This window comes from Phalangium opilio, unplaced genomic scaffold, assembly GCF_054372755.1.
Source record: "Phalangium opilio isolate 3A_F unplaced genomic scaffold, DU_Popi_V2 ptg000013l_1, whole genome shotgun sequence".
NCBI classification, from domain to species: Eukaryota; Metazoa; Arthropoda; class Arachnida; order Opiliones; family Phalangiidae; genus Phalangium; species Phalangium opilio.
Window position 1 is genome coordinate 15088695 of NW_028324148.1, and position 26604 is coordinate 15115298.

At 37.0% G+C, this 26604-nt stretch overlaps 3 protein-coding genes and 2 non-coding genes across 6 annotated transcripts in view; 1 reads left to right on the top strand and 4 right to left on the bottom strand.

Annotated features, from left to right (window-relative positions):
• Nucleotides 1-26604, bottom strand: part of LOC149709493 (NFX1-type zinc finger-containing protein 1-like) — a 55385-nt gene that overhangs the window by 16485 nt on the left and 12296 nt on the right. The window contains exons 1-2 of one of the 2 annotated variants that reach the window (XM_089864870.1): nucleotides 3048-3338; nucleotides 2616-2765 (exon numbers count right to left, since the gene is read on the bottom strand). The gene's annotated coding sequence lies outside the window, so the exon portion shown is untranslated. Of the gene's footprint in view, nucleotides 1-2615; nucleotides 2766-3047; nucleotides 3339-26604 lie in introns of those variants that run through there. The other variant, XM_089864871.1, reaches the window with a different exon arrangement.
• Nucleotides 5582-14436, top strand: LOC149709494 (uncharacterized). The gene is made up of 3 exons (XM_089864866.1): nucleotides 5582-6092; nucleotides 10624-13037; nucleotides 13949-14436. The coding sequence occupies exons 2-3, from the start codon at nucleotides 10665-10667 to the stop codon at nucleotides 14285-14287; spliced, it is 2712 nt and encodes a 903-aa protein (XP_089720992.1). The 5' UTR covers nucleotides 5582-6092; nucleotides 10624-10664; the 3' UTR covers nucleotides 14288-14436.
• On the bottom strand, nucleotides 16589-18873 carry LOC149709495 (cyclin-dependent kinase inhibitor 1B-like). Its single transcript, XM_089864867.1, has 2 exons — nucleotides 18203-18873; nucleotides 16589-17077 (listed from the first exon to the last, which is right to left on the bottom strand). Exon 1 carries the CDS (start codon nucleotides 18631-18633, stop codon nucleotides 18391-18393), a length of 243 nt encoding a protein of 80 aa, XP_089720993.1. The 5' UTR covers nucleotides 18634-18873; the 3' UTR covers nucleotides 16589-17077; nucleotides 18203-18390.
• On the bottom strand, nucleotides 19652-19723 carry TRNAP-UGG (transfer RNA proline (anticodon UGG)). Its single transcript has one exon. It is a non-coding gene; the product is annotated as a tRNA-Pro (tRNA).
• On the bottom strand, nucleotides 19982-20053 carry TRNAP-UGG (transfer RNA proline (anticodon UGG)). The gene has a single exon. It is a non-coding gene; the product is annotated as a tRNA-Pro (tRNA).

A 26604-nucleotide genomic window follows, 5' to 3' on the forward strand; every position in this document is an offset into this window, starting at 1 on the left:
AATCATCAATTTTGAGTCGAAAATGTTCTATACTTCTATGAGATAGGGGGTTATGAAAAGAAATGACTCTATACAGAGTTACAAACAACTGTTCTTTGCCAAACGTGTACTAATTACTTTGGGGCTAAATAATGTTACTATACGCGGTGACAAAGACTCGAATATATAATTGGAAAATGGGAAATTTACAATTGACTTATAGTAACATAAGTTCATAAGATATGTTCACCATAAGTTTGCCACTGGTTACTGACTCGCTTGTCATGAAGTGAGTGAGGTAGGTCTTAGGTTCAGGGTAAAGCGACGCCTGGTGAGGCGCTATATGTCAAAGGGGGCTTAGTAATGCAGACTAAATAAGAGGAGTGTAGGACTAGCTCTCACTTTTAAATCTCAAGCATTACCTTTGGCATTACGAACTATACTTATGGAACATATCTTATAAATTTATGATAGTAACTTGTAAGAGGAGCATTTTAAAAATAAAGGAAAATGAAATATAGAAGATTTGCCATTTTATAGGACGGTTTTTTTTCATGAAAATATAGGATTTTATAGGACGGTTTTTTCCAGAATATAGGACACTAAAATATTAATTTTAATTTTTTTTTTAAAGAACCAGTACCGAAGAGGCGAGAGAAAGAGGAGGGGAGATAGAAACGCGCTTTATAAAATCCGCCGAAAAATGGGAAAATAGGGGGGTAGTAAAAACAATTATCGGCACGTTTAGTTTTAGGACGCGCATCCTTTGCGCATGGGGGGATTTATCTCCTCGCCTTATCTCTGTCATCCCCTACGTCAACTGTGTGCGAGAAAGCAGCGCTCAGGCACCGCGGTGTACCGTAGATTTACCCCCGTTTTCACCACGCATGGATCACGGCTGCCTATTCTGATTCTCTCTCCTCTTTGCTAGTACTGCGAAAAACTTCCCGCCTTTTTTGATCTAGCAAATGACAACTAATAGACTCCCTATTAGCTGCCCACACGAAAAACTCACCATGGTTCAGTTATCAGAACCATAATATAGAGCTATTTCAATTCGGGGGGAAAGGAGAGCTTTTGAGGCGGGGTTTCGCCAGTCCCCGCCTTGGCGCCATGTTGTGCGGGAAATTTAGCATAGAGTTCTTCAGCGGCCCGCACGGCTTCGTTTATTGGCAGGCCCAACTGTGACGTTTCCCCCCTTCAACTGATATAGCTCTATACCGAGCTATTTTTAACTAGTTAAAGCATAGCGCGGCTCCAGTGGAACCCCTACAAGTTGACTTTCCTTACGAACTCCAGTTTTGACTTGGCAAAGCTAGAGGCATTTGTGGGCGGGATTTATACGTGCGTGTATAAATCCCGCCCACTAGCTTTTGCCAAGCCAAACCGGGAGTTCAGGAGGAAAGTTCCCTTGTAGGGGATCCACTGGAGCTATGCCTTAAGCTACAATACTAGGGAACCATCCCAACCAAATGTACGTTGACAATGCCGGGAATGCCCCCCCCCCTGTGTCTTAAAAATAGAAGCTAACTGATAGCGCTATGAGAGAGGTACTCTAGGAGACTTTCATCGCCGCACCACGTGACCCACCAACATTTTTTAATCCATTTCACATCTATCCTCCCAAGCCTCGGCCATTTTTGCCTGTCTCTTAATCTGATTGGTTCCCGTACAGTATTGGCCCTACAGCGTGAAATGGTTCTAACAAAACCCATTCTATTTCTAATACAATAAGTTAACGCTTTAAAACCTAAAGAATTTTGACACTCCCGTGACCCCGATGGTGATAGTGAAAACCACGGGGGGGGGAGAGGTGGGGTTAGCGTGAAAGAAATACCTTCAACGCGATTAACTACAGGTGGCAGTACTAAAGAGATTCGTCAGAAACACCTGAATTTGTGCCTGTGGTATTTTCCACTGCCCCTCCAACTAGCTAGCTAGCATCCAAGTAAAACCATGGAAAATTCTAAAGAACAACATGAGGCCCTAACTTATGGAGGCATGCCAAGAAACTGCTTTTAGCTTTATATTCCCTTTATTATAGGGTAATGGCAGCCCCCTGCCTTCGACTGTATTAAGCTCTATGGGGGAAATAACATGGGGTGCCATTAGTCTATACTATTTTGTTAGAGAAAATGGGAAACTCAAACCAAAAAAACCCGCAAAATAAAACGTTTTTTGTTGACCCTTAACCCAAAAAAAGGTCAATGGAAATTTGGATTATTTTTAATATTATTTTTTTTTTAATCAAATTTTTTTAACTCTTTCAAATAAAATATCTCGAAATTTTCTTTTAAACATTCACTAATTATAATGTTAATTAAACTCTAGTTTTATTTGTCTCTAAATATTTAAAACTTAAGTTTGACTAAAATGGGCTTTTTTTGGGTTCGGAAAGGCTAAGACCAATATATCAGTTAAAACAATATTTAATATTTTGAAAGCGATAATTTTCTCTTAATTTCTAGCAATAATTATCAATTTGAATCCAATTAACTTGTTAAGTTGACGTAAATACATTTTAAAGCAGTAATTTTGTTAATCTAAATATTAATTTGTATCAGCTACGGTCAAACTTTCAACGTAAGACATCAACCCCCAAAACTTAATTTAAAGTTAATTATAAAATCACATACCTTATGAGTTTATGAAGTATTCCAATTCATGAAGTTACGCGCACAATATTTTCTTAAACACAGGCCAAGTCTTCAGAGTTAATTAAAATAATTAAGACTAGTACTTAGACATTGAGAGCTGATGAGCGTAGAAGCAAGCGTAGACACAATCTGAAATTATTGTAAATAATTTAAAATAAGTACTCAGGAGTCGACATTTAGGGGAATTTAAACTTAAACCTAAATTATAACATTTAATTTATCACTAATTATCATCCAACGGTACTATTTCGGCTAATTAAGAATATAGCGGGGTCAAAAACATTTGGCCAAGGCTTAACAACAAAAACTCAAAATGAGACTTTGAACTGACATTCTCGAACTTTTAAAACAATCTTAGGCTTATGACAATCTACTACAGCTTTAAATAATTAAAAATCACTTAAGATTTACCTTATATTAAGCTTCCAAAAGATGTGGAAAGTGGAAACACGTTACACAAAGGGTGACAAAGCTACGCGAGAAATTGGAATTTGGCCGAATTCACCGGCATGATCGGCATCCAGTCAAACACTATCACTACTTTGAGCGCGCTACAGTTGGTCCGCGGCTGCGCAATACGAGCTAACTGGGGGCACGTGCTGGACTGCTGGAAGGAAGGAGAGGAGCTGATTCGTCCGATACGTCAATGGAATGGTTACGCTTTTTTAGCGCGGGAAACCGAGGAACTTGCAACGTTAAAATTGCTACTACTTGCCTTAGAGACTGCTAACCAATGGAATTTTTCCCATACACGTTAGACAAATATTTTGGAATATTTGTGACGTAGTTCCGGCCTGTGTTCTTTTATAAAGGGAAAGGGTTTCTAAATTTTAAAGGGAAAGTGTAACTATATTTTAAAGGGGGAATTTAACTATATTTTAAAGGGAGAATTTAACTATATTTTAAAGGGAGAATTTAACTATATTTTAAAGGGAGAATTTAACTAAATTTTAAAGGGAAAATTTAACTAAATATTAAAGGGAAAGAAACTATTTTCAAGCTTGCTTAAAAAATTTGTGAAAGACACAGTTAGCGGATTGGTTCACCTAAAAATTCCCCAAAAGATGCTTCAAAGCTTCCACATAGAAAGCTCGGGCAAAACACCTATTACATAATTTACATAGTTCCTCACCAGCTATTTATAATTTTCGTGCTCACTGGTTTACCCATAAAGTTCCCAAAAGACGTTGCCAAACATTCATATAGAGCTCATAACATGGCAGGCACCTGTTACGTACATAGTTCATACCATTAACACAGGGAGGCCAGGCTACAGGTGTTACACAAAGAGGCCAGACTCACTGGCTGAGTGAATCTAAAGCCAGGTCTCCTCGTGTAAATGGTATGAATCCTCCTAGCTTGTAAACTATGAATAATCCTTTTTAGCAGCTTAGAAATTCCCCAAAAGATGCTAGCATTGAAAGTTCGAGATGCACACCTGACATATAGTCCTTCAGTGGCTTGGTTTACCGAATAAAAACGCCCTCAAAGCTTCTTCAAACCTTGCATAGCATCTTCGTGAACCTTTCAGTCAGCCACAAAAGAACTATAGCAGCTTCTTGGAAATAACAAATAATCTCCCAGATCTATTGAATGTAATTGCCATAGCTTTGGTCCCTTGTACGTTTTAGGGATTACTCAGAATTGTTGAATTCATAGGGATACAAAAGACAGGCAACTGACTTGCTGACACCTTTAACAGAGAGGGGCGTTACAAACGTTATACCATAAGTCTATAAGATATGTTCCATAAGTTTGTCACTGGTTACTGAGAGCTTGTCATGAAGTGACGTAGGTGGAGCGTCATAGATTCAGGGTAAAGCGAGGGACGCCTGGTGAGTGTGGCGCTGCTGTCAAAGGGGGCTTAGTAATGCAGACTGAATAGGACTAGATGGAAGTCCTAGCTGCAAAATTAACCACCACCACCGAGTGTAGGACTTCAATTGACTAGCTTCCGTCGTTCTCCCTCGGAACTAGCTCGAGCTGTAAGTCTCTCAGTAGCATTACGAAGTATAGGTAGTGTCATACTTATGGAACATATCACTTATAAACTTATGGTTATACTAATAGAGAGAGTGTAAGAAATAGATCATTAAAATAATTCCAGATGAGAAGCAAACACCACAGGGGGAGGGAAGGTCACCTTCTTGGGTTATTTTCCTCGTGCCAAAAAGCCCCGCTAGAGGCAGCACGAGCTGGCTAGCCTCCATCAGTGTTTAGTGAACTCGGGGGGACTCCGTCTGGCGTTGCTTCTTGGCGCCAGGGAAAGCAGGTACTATGAGGAACACCATAAGTTGATAAGATATGTTGACCATAAGTTTGTCACTGGTTAGAAAATAGAGTAATTTCGGTTGAGAGGGGGAGTGAACTGTGTATCCCCTACGTTAGGGGCAACTTTGTACTAGAGAATACTATTTGCCCCCGGAAGGGAAGGGGAGGGGGGATATCACTAAGGTAAGAGATAGAGGGTTATGACGTTGCCGTATATGGGAAAGAAATTACTCTATTGGAGCTTGTCATGAAGTGAGGATTGTAGGCCATAGATTCGAGGGTAAAGCGACGCCTGGTGACTCGGTGAGGCGCTGTCAAAGGCTTAGTAATGCAGACTAAAAAGCTTTCGTTTGGAGGAGGAGCTAAGATACGTGAGATAATTTACATCGCCATATTAGGGGTTCATTGCATAAGGAAACCAGGAACCCACCAATATGGCTGCCTAAACCGTGGTAGAACTTAGGAGGGTGTGACGTACTACGCTGCCAACTGAAATCTCTCTATGGAAGTCCTGCAAAATTAACCACCACCGAGTGTAGCCATTCAATTCTCCCTTGTCGTTTTCAAACTAGCTCTCACTTGTCTCTAATATTACGAAGTTTATCAAGTGTCATACTTATGGAACAAATCTTATAAACTTATGATACACCTATAAGGATGAGAAAATGGACGGTCCCTTAGCACGATGACGATACACATTTCCGTGGAAGTTTTCGAGGTCAGTTTCTTCACCTCTCTAAAGATAGCAACGTTCGCGATGAGCAGTGGAAAATTTTCACCCAAGTTACCAAGCCTACAATGGAGAAGAAATGAAGGAAGGTTGGAAAGATTTGTCCAATGAAAACGGGTTATTTTTGTTCGGTAGATCGGACCAGCATCAGAGATAAGGTTGGTAAGTTTGCACAGGCTGAAATTTCGACACGGGTCCAAAGCTACTAGCGACCTAGCGTGTCCATTTCTTGAAGAGGCGCGAAAAGAAATTTGGATGAATGAAGAATTCATTACGTTTGAAATTCTCAACCGGACAAGTTCATAAATATTTTTGTTTAAACGTTTCTTAGTTTCAAAGTTATTCATACACATCTTACAAAAGTTATTAATTCACATCTTTCAAGATCTTAATATTGTAACGTGATAGAGGAGATATAATTTGATACGCTACAGCAGTGGACATCAATTAAACTGGTAAGTGCAGATTTCATTAAACATTTAATTCATTTTAAAGTTGTTTATCGAGTTACAAATTATTTTTTTAATTGGTTTTGATGCAATGGAACTCGAGCCAGTGAATGGGGGATATTCTGATGTTATTGAGGGGGTATTTAACTTATAGTATGTACTTAGCGCTGTGCAAATAAATAATTAATACACAAAACAAAGCGTGGAAACAAAGCAATTAACGTGATACTGATAGCCGTATCTTCTATGATTTTGCTTTTTCACTAAAGTGTAATGGCACCTCCCTGCCTTAGGCTACGTTATGTTCTACGAGAAATTAACATGTAGTGCCACTACTCTATTGCTCCTATGCAATTAACATATAGATAGTTTTCACACATGGAGGATTCATACCATTTACACCAGGAAGTCAGGCTATCTGGAGGACAAAAGCAGACAGGTTTTTGTCCGCCAGATAGCCCGGCCTCCTGGTGTAAATGGTATGAATCCTCCATGTGTGAAAACTATCTATTAAAGAGATATACCTATTCTGAGAAGGAATACATACAATTAATAGGAATAATCGTGGTCCTATTTTTCACCCACGTTAATTTCAATATGTCTGATAATTCTGAGTTTTTTTCTAAATTCTGTGTTTTCATTATTTGGTAACAACGCGAGGTTAAAAGCGCACCCAAGGTGCAACAGGCAGAGAGATAAATTATTCATATTATGATTAATCCAGATAGCTCTCTCCACGTTGAGTGAAAATGGTTACGCAATTATTCTTAGAAGCTGTATGTATTAAAATAAAAAATATGTAGTTCAATTGGGTTTATTGTTTGAGGGTCAAATATTTTAAATCGTAACGGTCATTTTAGCTGTAAAATCGGCAAAATTGTTATCAATGACAGTTTCCGAGCTTTGGTTGTATTAAGGTCTATGTACAAATAACATGGGGTGCTACTAGTCTATTCTGAGAAATTTTCCCAATGTTTGCAGTCCCTATTTAAACAACGTTTCTCTAGATATAGCGTTGTTTGTTGTTGAATGTAAATAACAGGCCTTTCCCAACTCCCAAGCGAAAGGAATTCTGGGAATCTATGGTAGTTTTCCACTCATGTGAGTGACCCGGACGCTATCTCAGAAGCCTTAGTGTGACGTCACCCATGCTATTTGCCCATAGAATTACCAAAGAGCTACCAAACATGGCCGCCCACTGCCAAAGCTAAGGCCGTGACGTTTTACCCAGGCACTGACGTCACAACTAAGATAGCTGTAGACACGTTGCTGAAAACCTGTTTTTATTATTAAAACCATAAGTTTATAAGATATGTTCCTTCCATAAGTATGACACTACCTATACAAGTTCGTAATGCTACTGAGAGACTTACAGCTCGAGATAACTAGTTCGAGAAGGAGAACGACGGAAGCGAGTCAATTGAAGTCCTACACTCGGTGGTGGTTAATTTTGCAGGACTTCCATCTAGCTCCTTTTTAGTCTGCATTACTAGGCCCCAATTTGACAGCAGCGCCCCACCAGGCGTTGCTTTACCCTGAATCTATGACCTACCTCAATCACTTCAAGTCAAGCTCTAAGTATCCAGTGACTAACTAACTTATGGAATGAACATATCTTATGAACTTTTGTTAAAAATATTTGGCTATTCTTTAATCTAAATCTTTCCTCTAAACTAATTAAAATAAAACTGAAATTTTAATTAGCTTTAGTTGTATTTGACTTGAAATATTTAACGTATAGTTTTCATTAAATGTAACTTAATGTGAGTTCAGAAAGGATAGCAGTACAGTTTAATTTGAACTAACAATAACAGGGTTAGTACAGAACCTGGACAAGTCAGGGGTTTCGTTTGGTTTATGAAACCATTCTTCAAGCAGTGGTAAATATGGGTCAGGTGTAATTATGAAATGGATTCTGGTAAACACCTTTAATATAGACTAGTAGCACCCCATGTTATTTTTCCGTAGGCCTTAATAAAGTCAAAGCTTGGAAACTGCCATCACTCTATATATTCAGGGATATTGGTAAAATTTGGTCAGGGATAAACTGGAAAAGTCAGTGTGGGATTTTCAATATAAAAATTTCGTTAGAACCCTTAATAAGTAGTTGAGTAATTTAGTTAATTAAAAAAGGGTCACTAATTAAGTTAATGCTTATACAGAGGGGAGGGAATTGTTCGGGCAACATGATCTATATATATATTGATAAGATAAGATGTTGAAATCGAAATTTCTCACTTGCAAATATTTGTCAACTTTTGAAATTAACGTTATTTTTTGATAAGATTTGTGAATTTAATTGTTTGAGATAAGTTTATCAATCTAAAGCGATTAAAAACATTTATCTGGTCATTTCATTATCACTTTAAAGTTCTGATTGCAACTGCCAAATTTTGTAACTTAAGATAAAAGATAAAAAGGAATATTTTTCATAAATGTTTTGAAAATAAAATCAGGGTAAATTTTACACTAAAATAAACCATTTCTAAATGAAATTTGATAATACAGGCCTTACAGGTTGTTGCAAAACGGGAGGATAAATATAGGAGCAAAGTACATGAGTGGGATAGTTCTATGGGAAATGAATTTTGAGTCGAAAATGTTCTATACTTCTATGACCTCGTATTTTGACCCCACAAGGGTTGCATCCCTAAGTACAAGTTACGATTATTGGAGGAGTGTTTTACGAATGACCCCTTAATTAAAGCTTGTGTCCCATTCGACCGAATCCCAATCGACCGAACGCGTTTCCCATTCAACCGAAAACAGCCCAAATGTGCGGTTTGGGGAAAATATCTATCAAAATTTAAAAAGCAAACGTTTTCACTTTTTTTAAGGCTTTTTTTATACCCTACAGTTTTCGTTGTATATATATATTGATGTTTGAAATGCAAAATTTATTTTTAAGAGTGATTGATAACGGAGAGAATTGCTAATAAAGGCGGCTTTCTTTACATTAATAATGGCTACTTGTTTCAATTGAGTAAGAAAATGGATAAAACTAGTTACTATAATTGTAGAAATCCCTCCTGTAAGGTTCGAATAATAGAAGTAACCTAATCTAACCTAACCAAACCTAACCTAACCTAACCTAACCTAACCTAACCTAAACCTAACCCTAACCTAACCTAACCAAACCTGAGCAAACCAAACCAAACCAAACCTAACCTAACCTAAACAAACCTGAGCAAACCAAACCAAACCTAACCAAACCTGACCAAACCAAACCAAAACCTAACCAAACCTAACCTAAACCTAACCTAACCAAACCAAACCAAACCTAATCTAAACCTAACCAAACCAAACCTAACCTAACATAAACCTAACCTAAACCAAAACTAACCAAACCCTAACCTAAACCTAACCTAACCAAACCTGACAAAACCAAACCTAACCTAACCTAACCTAACCTAACCTGACCTGACCAAACGAAACCAAACCAAACCTAACCAAACCAAACCAAACCAAACCTAACCTAACCTAACCTAACCAAACCTAACATAACATTAATGTTTTGGAAAAGGCATATTATTTGAGAAGTCAATGAAGCTAAACATGAACATTTCGGAAAAGGCGTACCATAGTAAAATGATTGTAAAATATTACTAACCTAACATAACGAACCCAAACCTATAACATAACAGTAAAGTTTTGAAAAAGGCATATTATTTGAGAAGTCAATGAAGGTATAAAACATCAATATTTTGGAAAAGGCGTAACATTGTTAAATGATTTATAAAATATTACTAAACTATTTTAACCAAACCAAACATAACAGTAATGTTTTGGAAAAGGCATATTATTTGAGAAGTCAATGAAGCTAAACATAATTATTTTAGAAAAGGCGTAGAATAGTTCAATGATTTATAAAATATTATTAACCTAACCTAACCTAACCTAACTTAACTTAACTTACAATTTTCCTTCTCTGGGTTTGAACCCGAGCCTCTGAATTAAAAGCCTGATATTCTACCATGCTGCTGCGGTGATTCGAAATCCTCACAGACATTTAATTAACTAATTCTTTCAAATAAATTCCCATTCAGCAGAAACCCGCCATTGGGCTGGAAATTTAAATATATTCTCCATAAAAAACCAAAAAGCGGTTTCGGTCGAATGGGATTCGGCCCAATGGGATAATACCTAATTAAATCAGAAATCATTGTCCTTTAATATCTTAATTTAGGGAGCCTATCAGTCCTATAAAATCCTATATTCATTTATACATTCTCCTATAAAAACACATTTATTCTGCTATAAAATCCTATGATTCCGGAAAACCAATCCTGTTTTTCCTATAAGGGTTGGCTGGGCAGGGGTCATCCCTAAAACACTCATCTAATGATCGTAACTTGTGTTAGGGGTTTTCCTTGTGGGGGAAAAATCGGTCACAGAAGTTAGTTACAATTGATGATTTCTCATAGGAACATCCCACTGCATCTACTCCGGTCCTTCTTCCGCCTTTGCTAATATTAAACCAACACTAGAGCAAATGTAGAATATTTCTTAATATTTCAATCTCAATTATCTCCCCCAGGTTCTGGATTTAATTAATGCGGCCTAGGGAAACATTACAACATGTTGCGAATCGTCTTTTTGCGAGCGTTATTTACGCTATCCGTTATATTAATCTGCGAGGGCCAAAGGATACCGAGGTCTTTTCACTACCTTCAAGACATGTTCGTTACCAATCTGCAACGAGGAAACATCGTACCGTCTTCAATTGCCGAGGATTTCTCGCAAAAGATTCACGTGTGTCCTGGACACGAAAAACACGAAGAAATGATCAGGGCAAACGAAAGTGTACCAACGTTTAACGTGACAGGCACGAAACCACCGGGAACTAACGCGTACGAAGACATCCTACTCAAGGTACACTTCTGCCCTGGACACGAAGCACACGAAGAAATGAAAACGCGTTCCAAAAAGGTACCAACGTTTATCCTGACTGCTGTCGAACCACAATTCAACGTTTCGACTGAATCCCCAACTTTGGATGAAAACCTTTCCAACTTTTCAACAACTGAATCTTCGGCCATGAGCACCTTGCCTAGCGTGTCAACAACGGAACCGAACTTGTTGCCAACAACCGAACCACCCTCAATGTCGACAACGGAACCTACTGTAAAGACCACCATGGAAGACCCTAAAGATGTACGGGCCAGTACAGAGACGATTTTACCAACCACGGAAATGACTCCTAACGTCACTGTAGCCATGGTGGAATCAAGTACTTTGTTAGCAACCGAATCAACAGTCTCAAGTACCTTGTCACCTACGCTTAACGCAAGCACGGTGGTTTTGACAGACTCAAGTACCTTGTCACCAACGGAACCTTCATTTAACACGAGTACGGTTGTTCAAACAGAATCAAGTACCTTGTCACCAACGGAACCCTCATTTAACACGAGTACGGTTGTTCAAACAGAATCAAGTACCTTGTCACCAACGGAACCTTCATTTAACACGAGCACGGTTGTTCAAACAGACTCAAGTACCTTGTCACCTACTGTACCTCCGTTTAACACGAGCACGGTGGTTCAAACAGAGTCAAGTACCTGGACTCCTACAAAACCTTCACAGGAAGCAGACCCAACTACAGAATTCATGTCTAACGTTACTACAATCGGAACAACTTCAAGTACAGAGTCGACAAGGGAACCGGAGCTTATATCGACCAGTACCGCGTCGTCTCAAGAACCCACCTTATCTTCTAGCAATTCAACCACTACATTGATTCCAAGTACCACCGTGCCTTCAATGGAATCCACCTTTGAAACTGTCCTTGTCCCCTCGGCAGCCATTTCAACAACGACTACGGTTTCAACAAATTTTTCGACAAATGAATCAACGACTGTCTCACCAACTGTGGAACTCTTACCCACGTCAAACGGGTCGGAGGCCTTATCTACCGTTGAGACGCCAACAGAACCCAGTGACTCACCAATGGAATCGAGGTTATTTTTCGCAAAGGAACTGACTACTACTGTCTGGTCTTTGATGGAATCTCGAGCTATGTTTCCAATGGAGGTTCCTGACTCCACTACCAAACCCGCGGAAGAACCAATTGTCTCAACGACCAGTGAGTCACCTACTTCCATGGAACCTGAGATTATTTTAGCACATGGGTCGACTACTTTGCCAGCTGAAAATAGATACGTCCTTTTGGATGAATTTGAGAATGCAACTACCGAGCCAATTAGAGACACAACGTCAGAATTTACTACAACTTCCCCTGTTTCAAGTAGTACCTTGTCACCTGACCTTCTTTTATCAATCTTGACAAAGCCTTCGACGGTTTCGACCACGCCTTCTGTCTTAACCATAGCTGCTACCCCTTCAACTACTGTTTCACCTACTGAAGATACGTCCAGTTTTTCAAGGCAATGGATATCAACAACTGAACCAACCGCCAAGTTCTCAACTGAACCAACAGCCTACTTCACAACTGAACCAACCACCAACTTCACAACTGAACCAACAGCCAACTTCTCAACTGAACCAACAGCCAACTTCTCAACTGAACCAACGGCCAACTTCTCAACTGAACCAACGGCCAACTTCTCAACTGAACCAACAGCCAACTTCACAACTGAACCAACATCCAACTTCTCAACTGAACCAACAGCCAACTTCACAACTGAACCAACAGCCAACTTCACAACTGAACCAACAGCCAACTTCTCAACGGAACCAACACCCTACTTCTCAACAGAAACTACAGCCAACTTCACAACGGAACCTACAGCTGACTCATCAACAGAAAGCCTCACTACAACTATGACCTCGACAACGGAAGCTACTTTTAGCTTTGCAAAGGAAATACCAATAACTGGGACACCCATGAGTACAGAAACCACAGAGTCTCCTGCAATTTCAACTTCAACAACGGCTGACTTGCCTCCAGTCTCAAATGTCGAACCATTGTGGCCATCAGAAATTCAAACTCAGGTAATACTGCTTTTAAATTAACTAAAATACTTCCATTCCATTCAGTTAAATCTCGTAATGAATAGCAAAAGTTTATAGATTAAAACAAAAAGTATATTTTTAAACCTGTCCTATAGAGTAATGGCACGTTATGTAATATGAGAAATTAACATGTAGTGCCACTACTCTATATTATCCTATAATTTCATGAAAGGTCCTATATTTTTGACTTAGTCGAAGTTTTCGTATAGTTTAGCATCAAATTTATCAAAATTTAGTTCTTTTATCGAGATCATATTTGACTAGACACCGAAATTGCGGAGCTCGGGATTTATTATATATCATCAGGGATAGATTTAATTTTAGAAGTAGGAATGGAGAACGCTTAGTATTTACTTCGGTCCGACTCATCGCCCAGTATAGAGCCCCTCCCTCCCTCCAACACGTAACGAAAAGTTTAAATTATCTTATTGGCTGACTTAAACTACGTTTGGATGACGTTGCTGACGGGGACGGCGAAAAATACGTAATTTCTTTTTGCCTCTGACGCTATGACTCGCCCCTTCTTTCATACCCCCCCGTCCCGAGGAAGGGGGTCCGGGACTTTGACGCGCGCCCACATTACTCTGCTCTTCATTCCTACTTCTAAAATTAAATCTATCCCTGGTTTAAGTCAATATATGAGCATTTCAGACCCATATTTTCCTATTAAAACACTTGATTTTTCGCCTATAAAACCCTATCACTTCCTAAAACAATTCCAAATTTTCCAATAAGAAATTAAAATTTTTGACTGGGCCCCAGCATAGACACGGCGCCAATGAAGTTAACCACTTTTGGTTTTTAATCTATAAAATTTTGATGTCACAAAGTTAAAATTACATTCAATTTAAAGTTTTAAACTAAACATTTTCTCTCTTATTTGACTGCAGAACACCAAATCAAATGTCCAAGAAGAACACGGAGGTATTGCAGCACGATACCTGAACATCAACCCACCTCGCTGCGTCAAATCAAGCCCAAGTAACTTGTATCTTTGTTGTCCATCGGAGGACGATCCCGAGAACCCACTGTATATTTTACACGAATTTCAAAGCCACTATTTCCACCGGTGCGTCAATGGACTAGTTCACACTTTTTCTTGCGAAACCAGACAAGTTTTTAATTGGCATTTGAAAAAGTGCGAACTACCAACGCAATATATTGACCCCAATGCCTCGGCCATTATAAGATGGCAACAGTTTCTGGCCGCTGGAGGGAAACCTTACTGAGATGGTGCATGGTGACCATTTTTTAAATAGTGACATTTTTAAAGCAATTCATAACAAAATGGCAATAATTTTTTTAAAAATTAATTCGAAAATGGCAATAATTTTTTCATATCTTATTTTTTCGGAATTAATAAAGTGTGTAATTTTAATTTGTTCAATTTATTTTTAAGATTTGGCCTATTTTTAGGCCTATTTATTATTATTTAAAGGGCAAGTATAATTTTAATTCTCGAGGGGAAGGTAAATGAGTGAATTTTTTAAGTTTAAAGGGCAAGTATAACATTCTGGGGGCGAAGATAAAATTCTCAAGTTTAAAGGGCAAGTATAGCATTCTGGGACGAAAATAAAATTTCTTAAGTTTAAAGGGCAAGTATAGCATTCTGCGGGCGAAGATAAAATTATCAAGTTTAAAGGGCAAGTATAACATTCTGGGGGCGAAGATAAAATTCTCAAGTTTAAAGGGCAAGTATAGCATTCTGGGACGAAAATAAAATTTCTTAAGTTTAAAGGGCAAGTATAGCATTCTGCGGGAAAGATAAAATTATCAAGTTTAAAGGGCAAGTATGGTTTCTCGAGGCGAAGCTAAAATAGTAAATTTCTTCATTTTAAAGGGCAAGTATAGGTTTCCAAGGGGAAGCTAAAATAGTAAATTTCTTCATTTAAAAGGGCAAGTATAGATCTCCGAGGGGATGCTAAAATCTAAATGAGTGAAAAGTTTAAAGGGCAAGTGTGACATTTTGGAGCGAAGCTAAATTCAAAAGTTTAAAGGGCAAGTGTGACATTTTGGAGCGAAGCTAAATTCAAAAGTTTAAAGGGCAAGTATAGCATCTGACGGAAATAAGAATTTCAAAAGTTTAAAGGGCGAGTATTGCATCTGAGGGAAATATGAATTTCAGAAGTTTAAAGGACAAGTGTAGGCTGAGCATCTGAGGGGAAGATCAAAGTTTAAAGGGCAAGTTTATTATTCCGAGGCAAGCTAAATAAGTAAATTTCTCAAGTTTGAAGGGCAAGTATAATATTCTGAGAGAAAAATAAATTTCTAAAGTTTAAAGTGCAAATTTAACAATAATCTCTAATGCAAAAATTAAACTAGGACATCGAAAAAACAATTAAATTTAACAAAACACGAAAAAGGGTGGAAAAAAATGGCGGTAACATAAATGACACATCAACAATAAGTGCGAACAAGAATACATACAGCTACTTGGAATAGCTTCGTAGGCGTTTTCTCAAGGCAGATTTTGCGCCTAGAAACTCTCGTTTTCTCCCAACCAATGAAACGGCAGGTTAGAATTGACGTCATACTTACGAGTCATAGATATAGTAAATAATAACAAAAATGAGCGAGCTTTCGTAACATTCTTTATTATAGGTTACCCAAAAACAATATATAATCGAGATAGACAATTTATTTACATTTAAACAAGAAACATAATTTGCCTAATTAGTAATTAAGGCTTAATTTCTAAAATTAATTAATTAATTTTCTTATATAAAATAAAATTGATTTGTTTTTTTGTTTTTGTTGCCGAGATCATAGAATGAATGATATGATAAAATATTTTTAAATCTTTATTTTTTTTTAACAAAAAGTCAGAATTTATTTTTAAAAACGACTAAAATTATATTTAAAGCGATAAAAAGTTTTTATTTTTTATTTTTAATTATCAAAATTTAACTAGTGCAACGATTTATATAAAAAAAAAATTAAAAAATAACCGGTTTTTTCGGTACGTTACACTGAACGCCCCCGATATTATAAATCCGTAGTTAAAATAATAAAAAAAGCTTCAACAAAAAGGCGGCAGCGGATTGGCTTGTTGTGTCCAAAGACTAGAGATGCGAATTTTATAATTACGGTAATTTAATATTAAAATTAATTAGTTAATTACCCTGGTAAAAATTACTATAACGGTAATTACTAATTACCAAACGTTAAATTAATCTGGTAAAATTACTATTTAGGTAATTACAAGATGGTATATTACCGTTGTTAAATTAGTAAATTACTATATAGTTAATTACTAATTACCAAAGGTTAAATTACTCTGGTAAAAATTACTATTAAGGTAATTACAAAATGGTAAATTACCGTTGTTAAATTAGTAAATTACTATTTACCAAAGGTTAAATTACTCTGGTAAAATTACTATTTAGGTAATTACAAAATGGTAAATTACCGTTGTTAAATTAGTAAATTACTATACAGTTAATTACTAATTACCCAACGTTAAATTACTCTGGTAAAATTACTATTTAGGTAATTACAAAATGGTAAATTACCGTTGTTAAATTAGTAAATTACTATATAGTTAATTACTAATTACCAAACGTTAAATTACTCTGGTAAAAATTACTATTTAGATAATTATAAAATGGTAAATTACCGTTGTTAAATTAGTAAATAACTAAATGGTAAATTACCGTTGTTAAATTAGTAAATAACTAAATAGCTAATTACTAATTACCAAACGTTAAATTACTCTGGTAAAATTACTATTTAGGTAATTACAAGATGGTAAATTACTGAAAATAAAAAATCGGTAATTACAGCGTGGTAAATATTTACCAATTCGCATCTCTATATCAGACTAGTAAATAATTAGTTTCGAAACGCGTTTAAATTGATGGAGATCAGTGCGTTCCGGTAAGTCAAAAAAAGTAACCGAATCCATAACCGGTTATTCCGATTACTCGCACTGAACACACTCGCTGCATCCAGAAGAGAGAGGGAGAGAGGAAATTAAGAGAGCTGCCTCTTTCGTGAATTGTTGAACGATTTGTTGATATCTAAGAGGTTTAAAAAGAAATTACCCAAGGTTAACGGTCTGATATTACTCCGGAGTTGCGAAACCAGTTTATGTCTGCCCTTAATCTTTTCCCGCCAAAACTAACCCCAAAAATAACGTTTGTACGATTTTCAAATTTTTTCCCACCACTGTCTTATCTGCTGCCTGCCAGACTTAAACCGGGCCTATTATATTATGAATGGCTTCAAGCTTCGCTGACTTTTCACGCTACGCGATTTCAAAAACATAACTTTTTATACAACGAAGTTACTCATAGTTAATTATGTTAATTATTATGCAAATTAAGGCTGTAAAACTGACAAAATTTTGATCCTAATTAAATGTGTCTATTTTGCTCATTTTAATAACAAACATATTTGTGCATTTTTATCGCAATTATGTCCGTTAAATTAGTCATTTTGATCCTAATTAAAAGTGTCAGTTTCGCTAATTTTAATAGTAAACATAATTAAACATATTTATCGTAATTATGTTCGTAAAATGAGCAATTTTGATTCTAATTAAACACGCCAATTTTGATAGTTTTATTAGTAAACAATTAAAGTAATTATCGTGAAATTTACGGCAAAATTTTAATTGCGTAAATTATACTAAATTTCTTTATATTTATTTAATAATTTAAGAAAAAAAGGTTAATGTCACTAATTAGCTTTTCATTGCGGTTTTTCAACGTGAGTTTAGCATTGATTGCCGACTCTTAATTGACTGACAATTCTGAATTTGAAAACGTACACGAATTTGAATACCAAGAACGTTAAAATCGCTTCGCCAATTTGATTGAAAATTTCAAATTCAAAATTTGGCAATGGCAATTATTTTAACCGCTTCAAAACTTAAAAAATTAAACTTAGCAAATGTGAGTTAAGACCGAAATTAACTTGTAAATTATTATAACTGTTTTAAAACTTAGCAAATGTCACTTAAGTTAAGACCAAGATTAACTTGTCTCATTTGCCAAAAAGCATTTTCAAAATTCAACGTTAAATAACTCTCTTAATTATGGTCCGATTTTGACGTTCTTGGTCTCATATTGAAGCCCAAATTCCCCTCTATCTATCAATCAGGATAACCCAATTAAACAAACATACAAATTAAATTAAATTACCTTTATGTGAATCGAGATCATTGGAAATTTGACGTTTCATAAACTTATTAAACTCCGGCCTTAAAACACATCAGACTATAACGAATATTATCAGAGAGAGCAACAGTCAAACGAGAGACTCGGTGTGATTTTTTTGGCCACTTGTTTACGCCGGAGTTAAGTCTATGACGTCATTTTTAGTTCAAAGTTCACTTTTTCTTCATCCAAGATGAGGAATTACTTCTGTGATCTTCTTTGTAGGATGATTTTGACTTGTTGTTGTTATTGTTGTCGTTCTCCCATTTCCATCGTCCAGGTAAAGGCTTCTCTTTCGTGAAATCGAAATTCCATTTATTTTTGCCGCTCTGTTGAACCTCTTTCAACTGTTTCTTGACAAACTCCTCCGTCCTGTCATTATTTTCGCGCCCAAATAAATTTCGACAGATTGTCATTTTGGCGCAATTTTTTCGAAAATATTGGCGGCGATACACCAACAGTGCAACACCAGTATTGGCGGGAATTAAAAAAAATGCACGCGCTTTTTCCTCGAGACCTGGCGCGAATGTCAAAGCCGCTCAACTCAGGGCACGAGCCAGCGCGTGTCTAGTTAATATAGCCCGGCAGTACCGCCAAGATTTCCCGCGCTTTTTACGAAACGAATTCGTATTAGGCGCATTCTGACGTCTCGAGATGAAGCTAGCCAATGGCGGAGCTCCTTTCGCGATTCCCGGGCAAAATTGAGATCACGTGGAGTTCCCCGGGCAGAGCTGAGGGGAGGGATATAAGCGTAGGTTGCTATTTTCACTGAGAAAACTCTTAAACGTCGCCCGCGGCGTTCCGTAGTAAGTTCGTTCGTGCGCCCTTTTTTATCTAGTAAACCTCCCCCCCCTGTTCCTACAACTATTATACCCCCGCCACCTCCTTACGATTTTTTTTTTCAAATTTTTTTTTCTTGGAGTATTTTTTTTGTTAGAGCTAGAGAGATATAATTTTTTAGTTGCGCCTAATATCTAGATTGTAAGCATGGTGGTGCTTATGCAATTGTACCCTTTGTATGTCTGTTACTTATACAAAAAAAATCCGAATAATGTTTTAAGTATGGTGTCGCACTTATGGTTATAAATGTATCACTTATGAAGTAATATATTAAAATTATGTAAGTAATAGGTCATTACATCTTTAATTCTAACTTAATGACTGATTATTAATTTATAAATTGACTTACTTATCAATATTATGTTACTTATATTTACAGAATATATCACCTAACATAAGTTTAATGTGGTTATAAGCATAAGTTATTGTAAAAAATGATTTATATTACTAACATTAATCTTAACAATTATTTTGCATGCGATTGGCTTTAAAATTTTAATCTTCTGTATTGGTAAAATAATTTAAAATTAATTTTTCATTGAATGCGCAATTAATTACACATAATTTAATAAAAATTAAATAAAAAACATTTCGGGGCCCAGCCGGGATTTGAACCCGGGACCTCTCGCACCCAAAGCGAGAATCATACCCCTAGACCACTGAGCCTTGCTCCATCTGTCTTTAGTTAGATACAAGTATCTGATTCCCGCCTTTCAAGTAAAGAGTCATTGACATTGGCACTTAATTATATTTAATTTTAGTGTTAATTAATATTAAATTATGTAAAATTAAATCCGTATTTTTTCTCAATGCTTTCCCATACCTAAAAACCCTAAATATTATTAAAAAAATATAAAATAAAAAATAATATTAATATTCAAATAAATCTAAAATTAATAAAAATTAAATTAACTAAAAAACATGGGGCCCAGCCGGGATTTGAACCCGGGACCTCTCGCACCCAAAGCGAGAATCATACCCCTAGACCACTGAGCCTTGATTAATCCCGCTTAAAGTACAAAATTAAACGTATATACGACTTTTAAAGGGTCAATGACACATCAAGACTCTGAATTATAATCCCCAACGAGAGATAACGTAGTTTAAATACGAAATATAGCGTGTGTTACTGTCCCTTTGAAATAGTTTCTAAAATACGTTGATCGAATTTGTCGACAAACTAGTTTGACGAGGAAATGCTTACAACCACGAGTGCAATCGTTATCTTCTGTACATAGTACATGTATTTCAAACATTATGGTTTCAAACGCCTAGCAATAATTTGAACGTACCAGTGGCGCTACCTATTGGCTGTAAAAATTACTCGACGTGCCCCGCTGCTAAAATACAATGTAAATATTGTAAATACTATTTATATTCAATAATATTTCTATTATTTGCAAACTAATTAACTGTCGACATCTATGAGTTATCGCGCATAGAAATCAGAAATATAATAGAATAGTTGCCACATATTTAAATTTCACAATTTTGCATTGACTTTTTAAATTGGTTTGCCTTGAGGGTCTAAAGTCATTAATTTTTCGCAGGCCAAATTCTAATTTTCACTTTTTTTTGTACTGCCTAGGAAATTCATAATATTGCGTCATGAACGTATAGGCGTAATAATTTGAAGTGTTATAATATTGTCTGACTTTCATAATCATTTTGAAAATCCCTGACGTTCATAACCATTTTGAAAATCCCTGACGTTCATGAAAAATTTAAAATTCCCTGACTATCTCTGAAACTCATTTTGAAAATCCCTGACTTTCTTTTATTGTAATTTTGAAAATCCCAGACTTCCTTTCATGAGCAATTTAAAATTCCCTCACTTCATGACCATTTTGAAAACCTCGACTTTCATGACCATTTTGAAAAACCCCAACTTTCATGACCATTTCAAAATCCCGGACTTTCAATCAAGACTATTTTCAAAATCCCTGACTTTCAATCAAGACCATTTTCAAAATAACTGACTTTCAATCAAGACCATTTTCAAAATCCCTGACTTTCAATCAAGACCATTTTCCATATAACTGACTTTCAATCAAGACCATTTTCAAAATAACTGACTTTCAATCAAGACCATTTTCAAAATAACTGACTTTCATGGCCAATTTAAAGTTCCCATACCTTCCCTGACTCCCATTTTCAAAATACCTGACACTTATTTTTAAATTCCCAAACTTTCATTACCAATTTCTAAATCCCAAACTTTCATTACCAATTTCTAAATCCCAAACTTTCATGACCAATTTCAAAATCCCAGACTTCCAAGACCAATTTCAACCCTCCCTAACTCTTATCACCAAAAATTAAAATTCCCTGACATGTAACCCAAAACACAAACATTACAATCAGCCCCGTTGGCCAACTTGTTTCTTGTGTATATATCACGAGTAGGGGGAGAGTTCGTGGGGTGGGGGGTGAAGTTATCGAGATTCGAGACACCGGGTGTTTTTGAAAGGAGGGGGGGGGGCTTACTCTAAAACGAGGAAAGGGGGCTAAAATTGAAGCAACGCGTGTGTATGTATGTGAGGGGGAGTATATTATCACCGCCAGCGGGCGCTCTCTCTCAAGGTCACGTGACACGGCAGCGTCATTTTTGCTTGCCCGGGGATTTTGCTGCTTTCGCCTTAGATTCTATATATTCTTTTTTTTCCTTTTTTTCAAATTATTTATATTTTTTTTTTTTATTTTGCTGGTGTTATAGCTAGCGCGAGCCAGCCAGCCGAGGCTTAAGGAGTTAGGCCTAACTGGCCTTGGAAAGGACGCCGAGAAAGCCGTTAGTGTTGGGCCACGAGCTGGCATAAGAGAAATCTATTTACGCCAATTCTTTTTTTGGGCGGGAAGACGTGCACGCGCATAATGTTGACAAGAAAATGCGCGCCGCCAACAACCAGCTCTCCTTTCCCGCTTAAAACTGTAGTAAAGGGATAATGAAATGTGATACTTTTAAGGGGTTGCGGCCTGTGACTTGCAGCGATGGTTTTACGATTTATGGTGCACTACCATAAGTCTATAAGATATGTTACATGATAAGTATGACCCTTCCAATACAAGTTCGTAATGCTACTGGGAGACTTACAGCTCGAGCTAGTACGAGGGAGAACGACGGAAGCGAGTCAATTGAAGTCCTACACTCGGTGGGTGGTTAATTTTGCAGGACCAAGTCCCATCTAGGTCCTATTTAGTCTGCAATTACTAAGCCCAAATTTGACAGCAGCGCCTCACTCACCAGGTGTCTTCGCTTTACCCTGAATCTATGACCTACCTCATTCACTTCATGACAAGCTCCAGTTTCTAAGTTACCAGTGACAAACTTATGGAATGAGCATATCTTACATGAACTTATGGCACTAGTGAGTGGCTCATCGTTCACTGCTATTTGTCCAAGATGGTGAAACTGAACTGGGAGTTAAAACTTTCCTTGGTATTTTGTAGCTAAGTACTACCATAAGTTGATAAGATATGTTCCATAAGTTTGTCAAACTGCTTACTAAGAGCTAATCACTGGTGAAGTGAAGTGACGTAGGTCACTGATTCTCGTAAATCGACGCCCCGTTTTGGCGCTTTCAAAGGCTTAGTAAGTTCAGACTAAATAGGACCTAGATGGTAGTCCTGCAAAATTAACCACCACCGAGTGTAGTCGACTTCAATTGACTCGCTTCCGTCGTTCTACCTCGAGCTGTAAGCCTCTAGCATTACGAAGTATAGGAAGTGTCATACTTATGGAAGGAACATAACTTATAAACTTATGTTAATATTCCTAACAATAAAAATAAATAAATTGCAAAAATGAAAAGCATTTCATTGTCCCTTGACAGTTAGATTCTATTGGCTTCCAAGAATTAAAAGCGAACTTAAGAGTTTAATAGCGTTTTATGATTCGTGGAATGGGAAGGAAAGACATCCTCCCAATTGGCTTAAGTGTTTCACCACTATATGGTAAAAAATTCAATATTTCTGAAAATATGAAGCTAACAGGAAATCCGTACTCTAGCTTATAATTAAACTGAAATAGCTAATTACTCCAAAAGATTTCCGTCATAATACGAAATATTAAAATAATTTATTTTTTAAAGGCTAAAATTACTACCTGATTTTAATTTTATAAATTAAGCTTAACCTAATCGCCTTGTGCCCTTGTTAATGCTAATTAACTTTAGAGTAATTTTCTTTTAATAATTTCCCCAAAACCCGATTGATTTAGCGCTGATAAAAATATAGTCCTAGAGAAATCTGCAGTCACTAGATTATTATGTTTATAATAAAAATCGTAACCAATAAAACTTGATCTTGGTTTTATTTTATTGGTTTCTATATTTTAAACAATATAATCTTTATTTATCATTTATAATTCTTATTTATGCTCCGAATAGCACCATTTATTCCTATGATGTACTCGGTTTTATCAAAAGTATACAGATATAAAAACAAAAAGTACACAACTTCCTCGCGCCCTGCAATATGAGAAGCCCTAGCTCCTTTATCCCAGAATAATGTCGACCCCCCCCTCTGCACAGGGCACAAGCCGTGAATAGGCTCATAAAATAGCTCTAGTACCAAAAATGAACGTTTGGACAGCCAGCATCATAGACCTATGACATCAAGATGTTCTTCCCTGATTGGTTAGTTCCTGTAGGCGGTTAATTTAGAGGATGGTAGTTTGTTTGTCAGTTTACATGTCGTCTACAGTTATCCGACCAAAGGCAGCTAGGGAATGGTTAATAAAGGATACTTTTTTTTTTATATCTATATACTTTTGGTTAACTATATACTTATCATAAATAAAGGGGAATGAAGCCGCCCGGGATTGATGGGGCATAATATTGCCATAGCTAAATTTAGGTGTTTATAAGTTATTGGAACACGGTGGCAGTTATAGGAAGAACCAAGGCTTAACCTCGTTTCACAAAACACCGCATCCGCATCAAGATCAACAATTCCCTCCCTTTTCTCTCTCTCTCTCTCTCTCTCTCTCTCTGTCTCATCTCTATCGGTCATTAACATTAACTGTCATACACTCGTCACGAATAACTAACACTAGACGTCGAAAGGAATGCGTATCTACTAAGCAAAAACCTAGTTGATATGCAAGCCTTATTGATTGATTACTTTGAAATTTGCATCAGCGCCTGATAAACCTTCATTTGAAATAGATAGTGGCTGTATGCACTAAAGGGGGGTGGGGCTAGAGAAATTTCAATACCCACCTCCCCTCGTTTCTCTTAACTTTAACCGCGCATGCGCTTCAGTGTTGCCCAGTCATTTGTCATTACAGCATCTCCAGCATTCATTCAGCCTGTTCAATAATAATGGATGATAAGTTTGTCACTGGTTACAAACTGTAGCTTGTCATGAAGTGAATGAGGTAGGTCATAGATTCGAGGTAAAACGACGCCTGGTATAAGCACAGGACACTGGACATTGTCCAATAAAATTTAAAAATTTCCCATAATTATTTTAAAAACTAAGAGGGTCACTGGACATTTTGACCAATAAATTTTTTTCAAAAAAGTTTTGATAGCTTGACTATATGGAGATGCGACATTATTTTAGCGCACTCCAGTGGACAATGTCCAATAAATTTTCCAGTCAAATAGGGGGTCACTGGACACAAGTCCTATAAGATATTTTTCTTATTTCCGGCCCTGCTGGTGAGGCGCTGCTGTCAAATTTGGGCTTAGTAATTGCAGACTAAATAGGACCTAGATGGAAGTCCTAGACGCAAAATTAATTAACCACCGAGTGTAGGACTTCAATTGACTCGCTTCCGTCGTTCTCCTTCTCGAACTAGTTATCTCGAGCTGCTGTAAGTCTCTCAGTAGCATTACGAACTTGTATAGGAAGTGCCATACTTATGGAACGGAACATATCTTATAACCTTATGCTGTGATTTAGCCCTAAGTATTTAAGGCTAGCAGTTGCACTTTAAAAGCAACTCCACCTTTGTTATATCTCGTAAGGGCTTCTAGAGACGATCCAACGAGTCACTCATCGTAATCGATGTAGCTTTGATAGTGCTAAAGGAGGGGATTATGGTCTAATCTTGGAATGTTTAACATAGATTAACCATATCACTTTTTTTTAAAACGGGACGGTTCTTTTATCTTTTCGAGTGCTTTTATTAGACTTTTTCGAGTTCAAGGGCGTTCACATCACATCTTTTATCATTAATTTAACCTATTTAATTTCACAACACCAAAGAAATTCTCACGACCTACCCTTGTTATTAAAGTGTTAGTGACATAATTTTTGTCATCCTCAAACTAAAAATGCGAAAAAAATCCTTGAAAAATCTAGTTTATTATGATATGTTTACTTTTTTATTTGGTTTCGTAGCAATTTATTAAATTGCAATCAAAGTTTTGTGTTTGGAAAAGGCCTAGTTGAGATTTTCTTTCGTTTGATGACGTAGTAAGGAGAAATTTTCACTCTAGATGTCGCTCACGTGACGCGCGTGTTAGTGTCTCAGCGCCGCGTTAAGCCTAATTTATTCAGATTCTCGCGCGCGCCGCATTAGTAGACTCGGGAGTCTCGCGTTTGGCTTTTCCGCGAGATGCCGTGAGTGACGTATCAAGGAGAAAAACCCGCCAAAAATCTTCTCCGCAAATTTGCCTTTGTCCCCCAAATTTCAAGTTTTCAAAGTGTTTTTTCTGTGTTTTCCCTCATAATTAAATATTATTCAAGCATATTTTTGGAATCAGAAGAGTTTAAACTCTCAAAAAAGTAAGGTTTTCTTTAGATTTGAGATAATTTTTAAATCACGTCGCTATTCCTTTAACGGATTAAAGAATACATACAGTTAATTGGAATAATTGCGTAGACTCCATTTTCACTCATCGTATCTAGGCGGGCTTTGTGGGAGGGGCCAGACAAATCATCATGTACAAGCTCCAGTTTGTAACAAGTGACGAACTTATGGAGGAGAACATATCTCATGAGCTTATGATTTTAGCTTTGAAAATGAAAGTTATTTGGGAATTATAATTCCATTTTCAAATAAATCCCTGACTCGTACAGCGTTCCCAAATAATCCCTAACCCCCTGATCATTTTCTTTCGGCATGACTTAATAATTCACCTACGAAGCATCAACCCCAATCTCATGTCGCATTAACAGACAAATAACTAAACATATTGACAAACACCTCTGCTAATATTAAAAAGTTCCCCAATCTCTCCCAGTGTCCTTTATTGACCCACCGAATGGCCTTCCACGTTATCAGGTGATAAAGTAGTACCAGCACCACCAAGACGTAAATTAAGTAAAACAGAAAAATATAATAAAATAATAAGAAAAATAAAAAAAGAACGTAACCTCACGCGCCGTAAATAATATATATCTTCCCGGGTGACCTCTGACCCAGGATGGACCGCCCCTTTTCCCGGGGCATCTCTGATAAGAGTAGACGCGCGTGCTCAACGGTAGCCCAAGCGCACCCCCCAACTACCCCCAAGCATACGACGGTCCCAAAGTCCCACTTTCCCCCATGGTGCTAAGACCTAAGAGGTTACGGACAAGTTCACACTACAGCTATT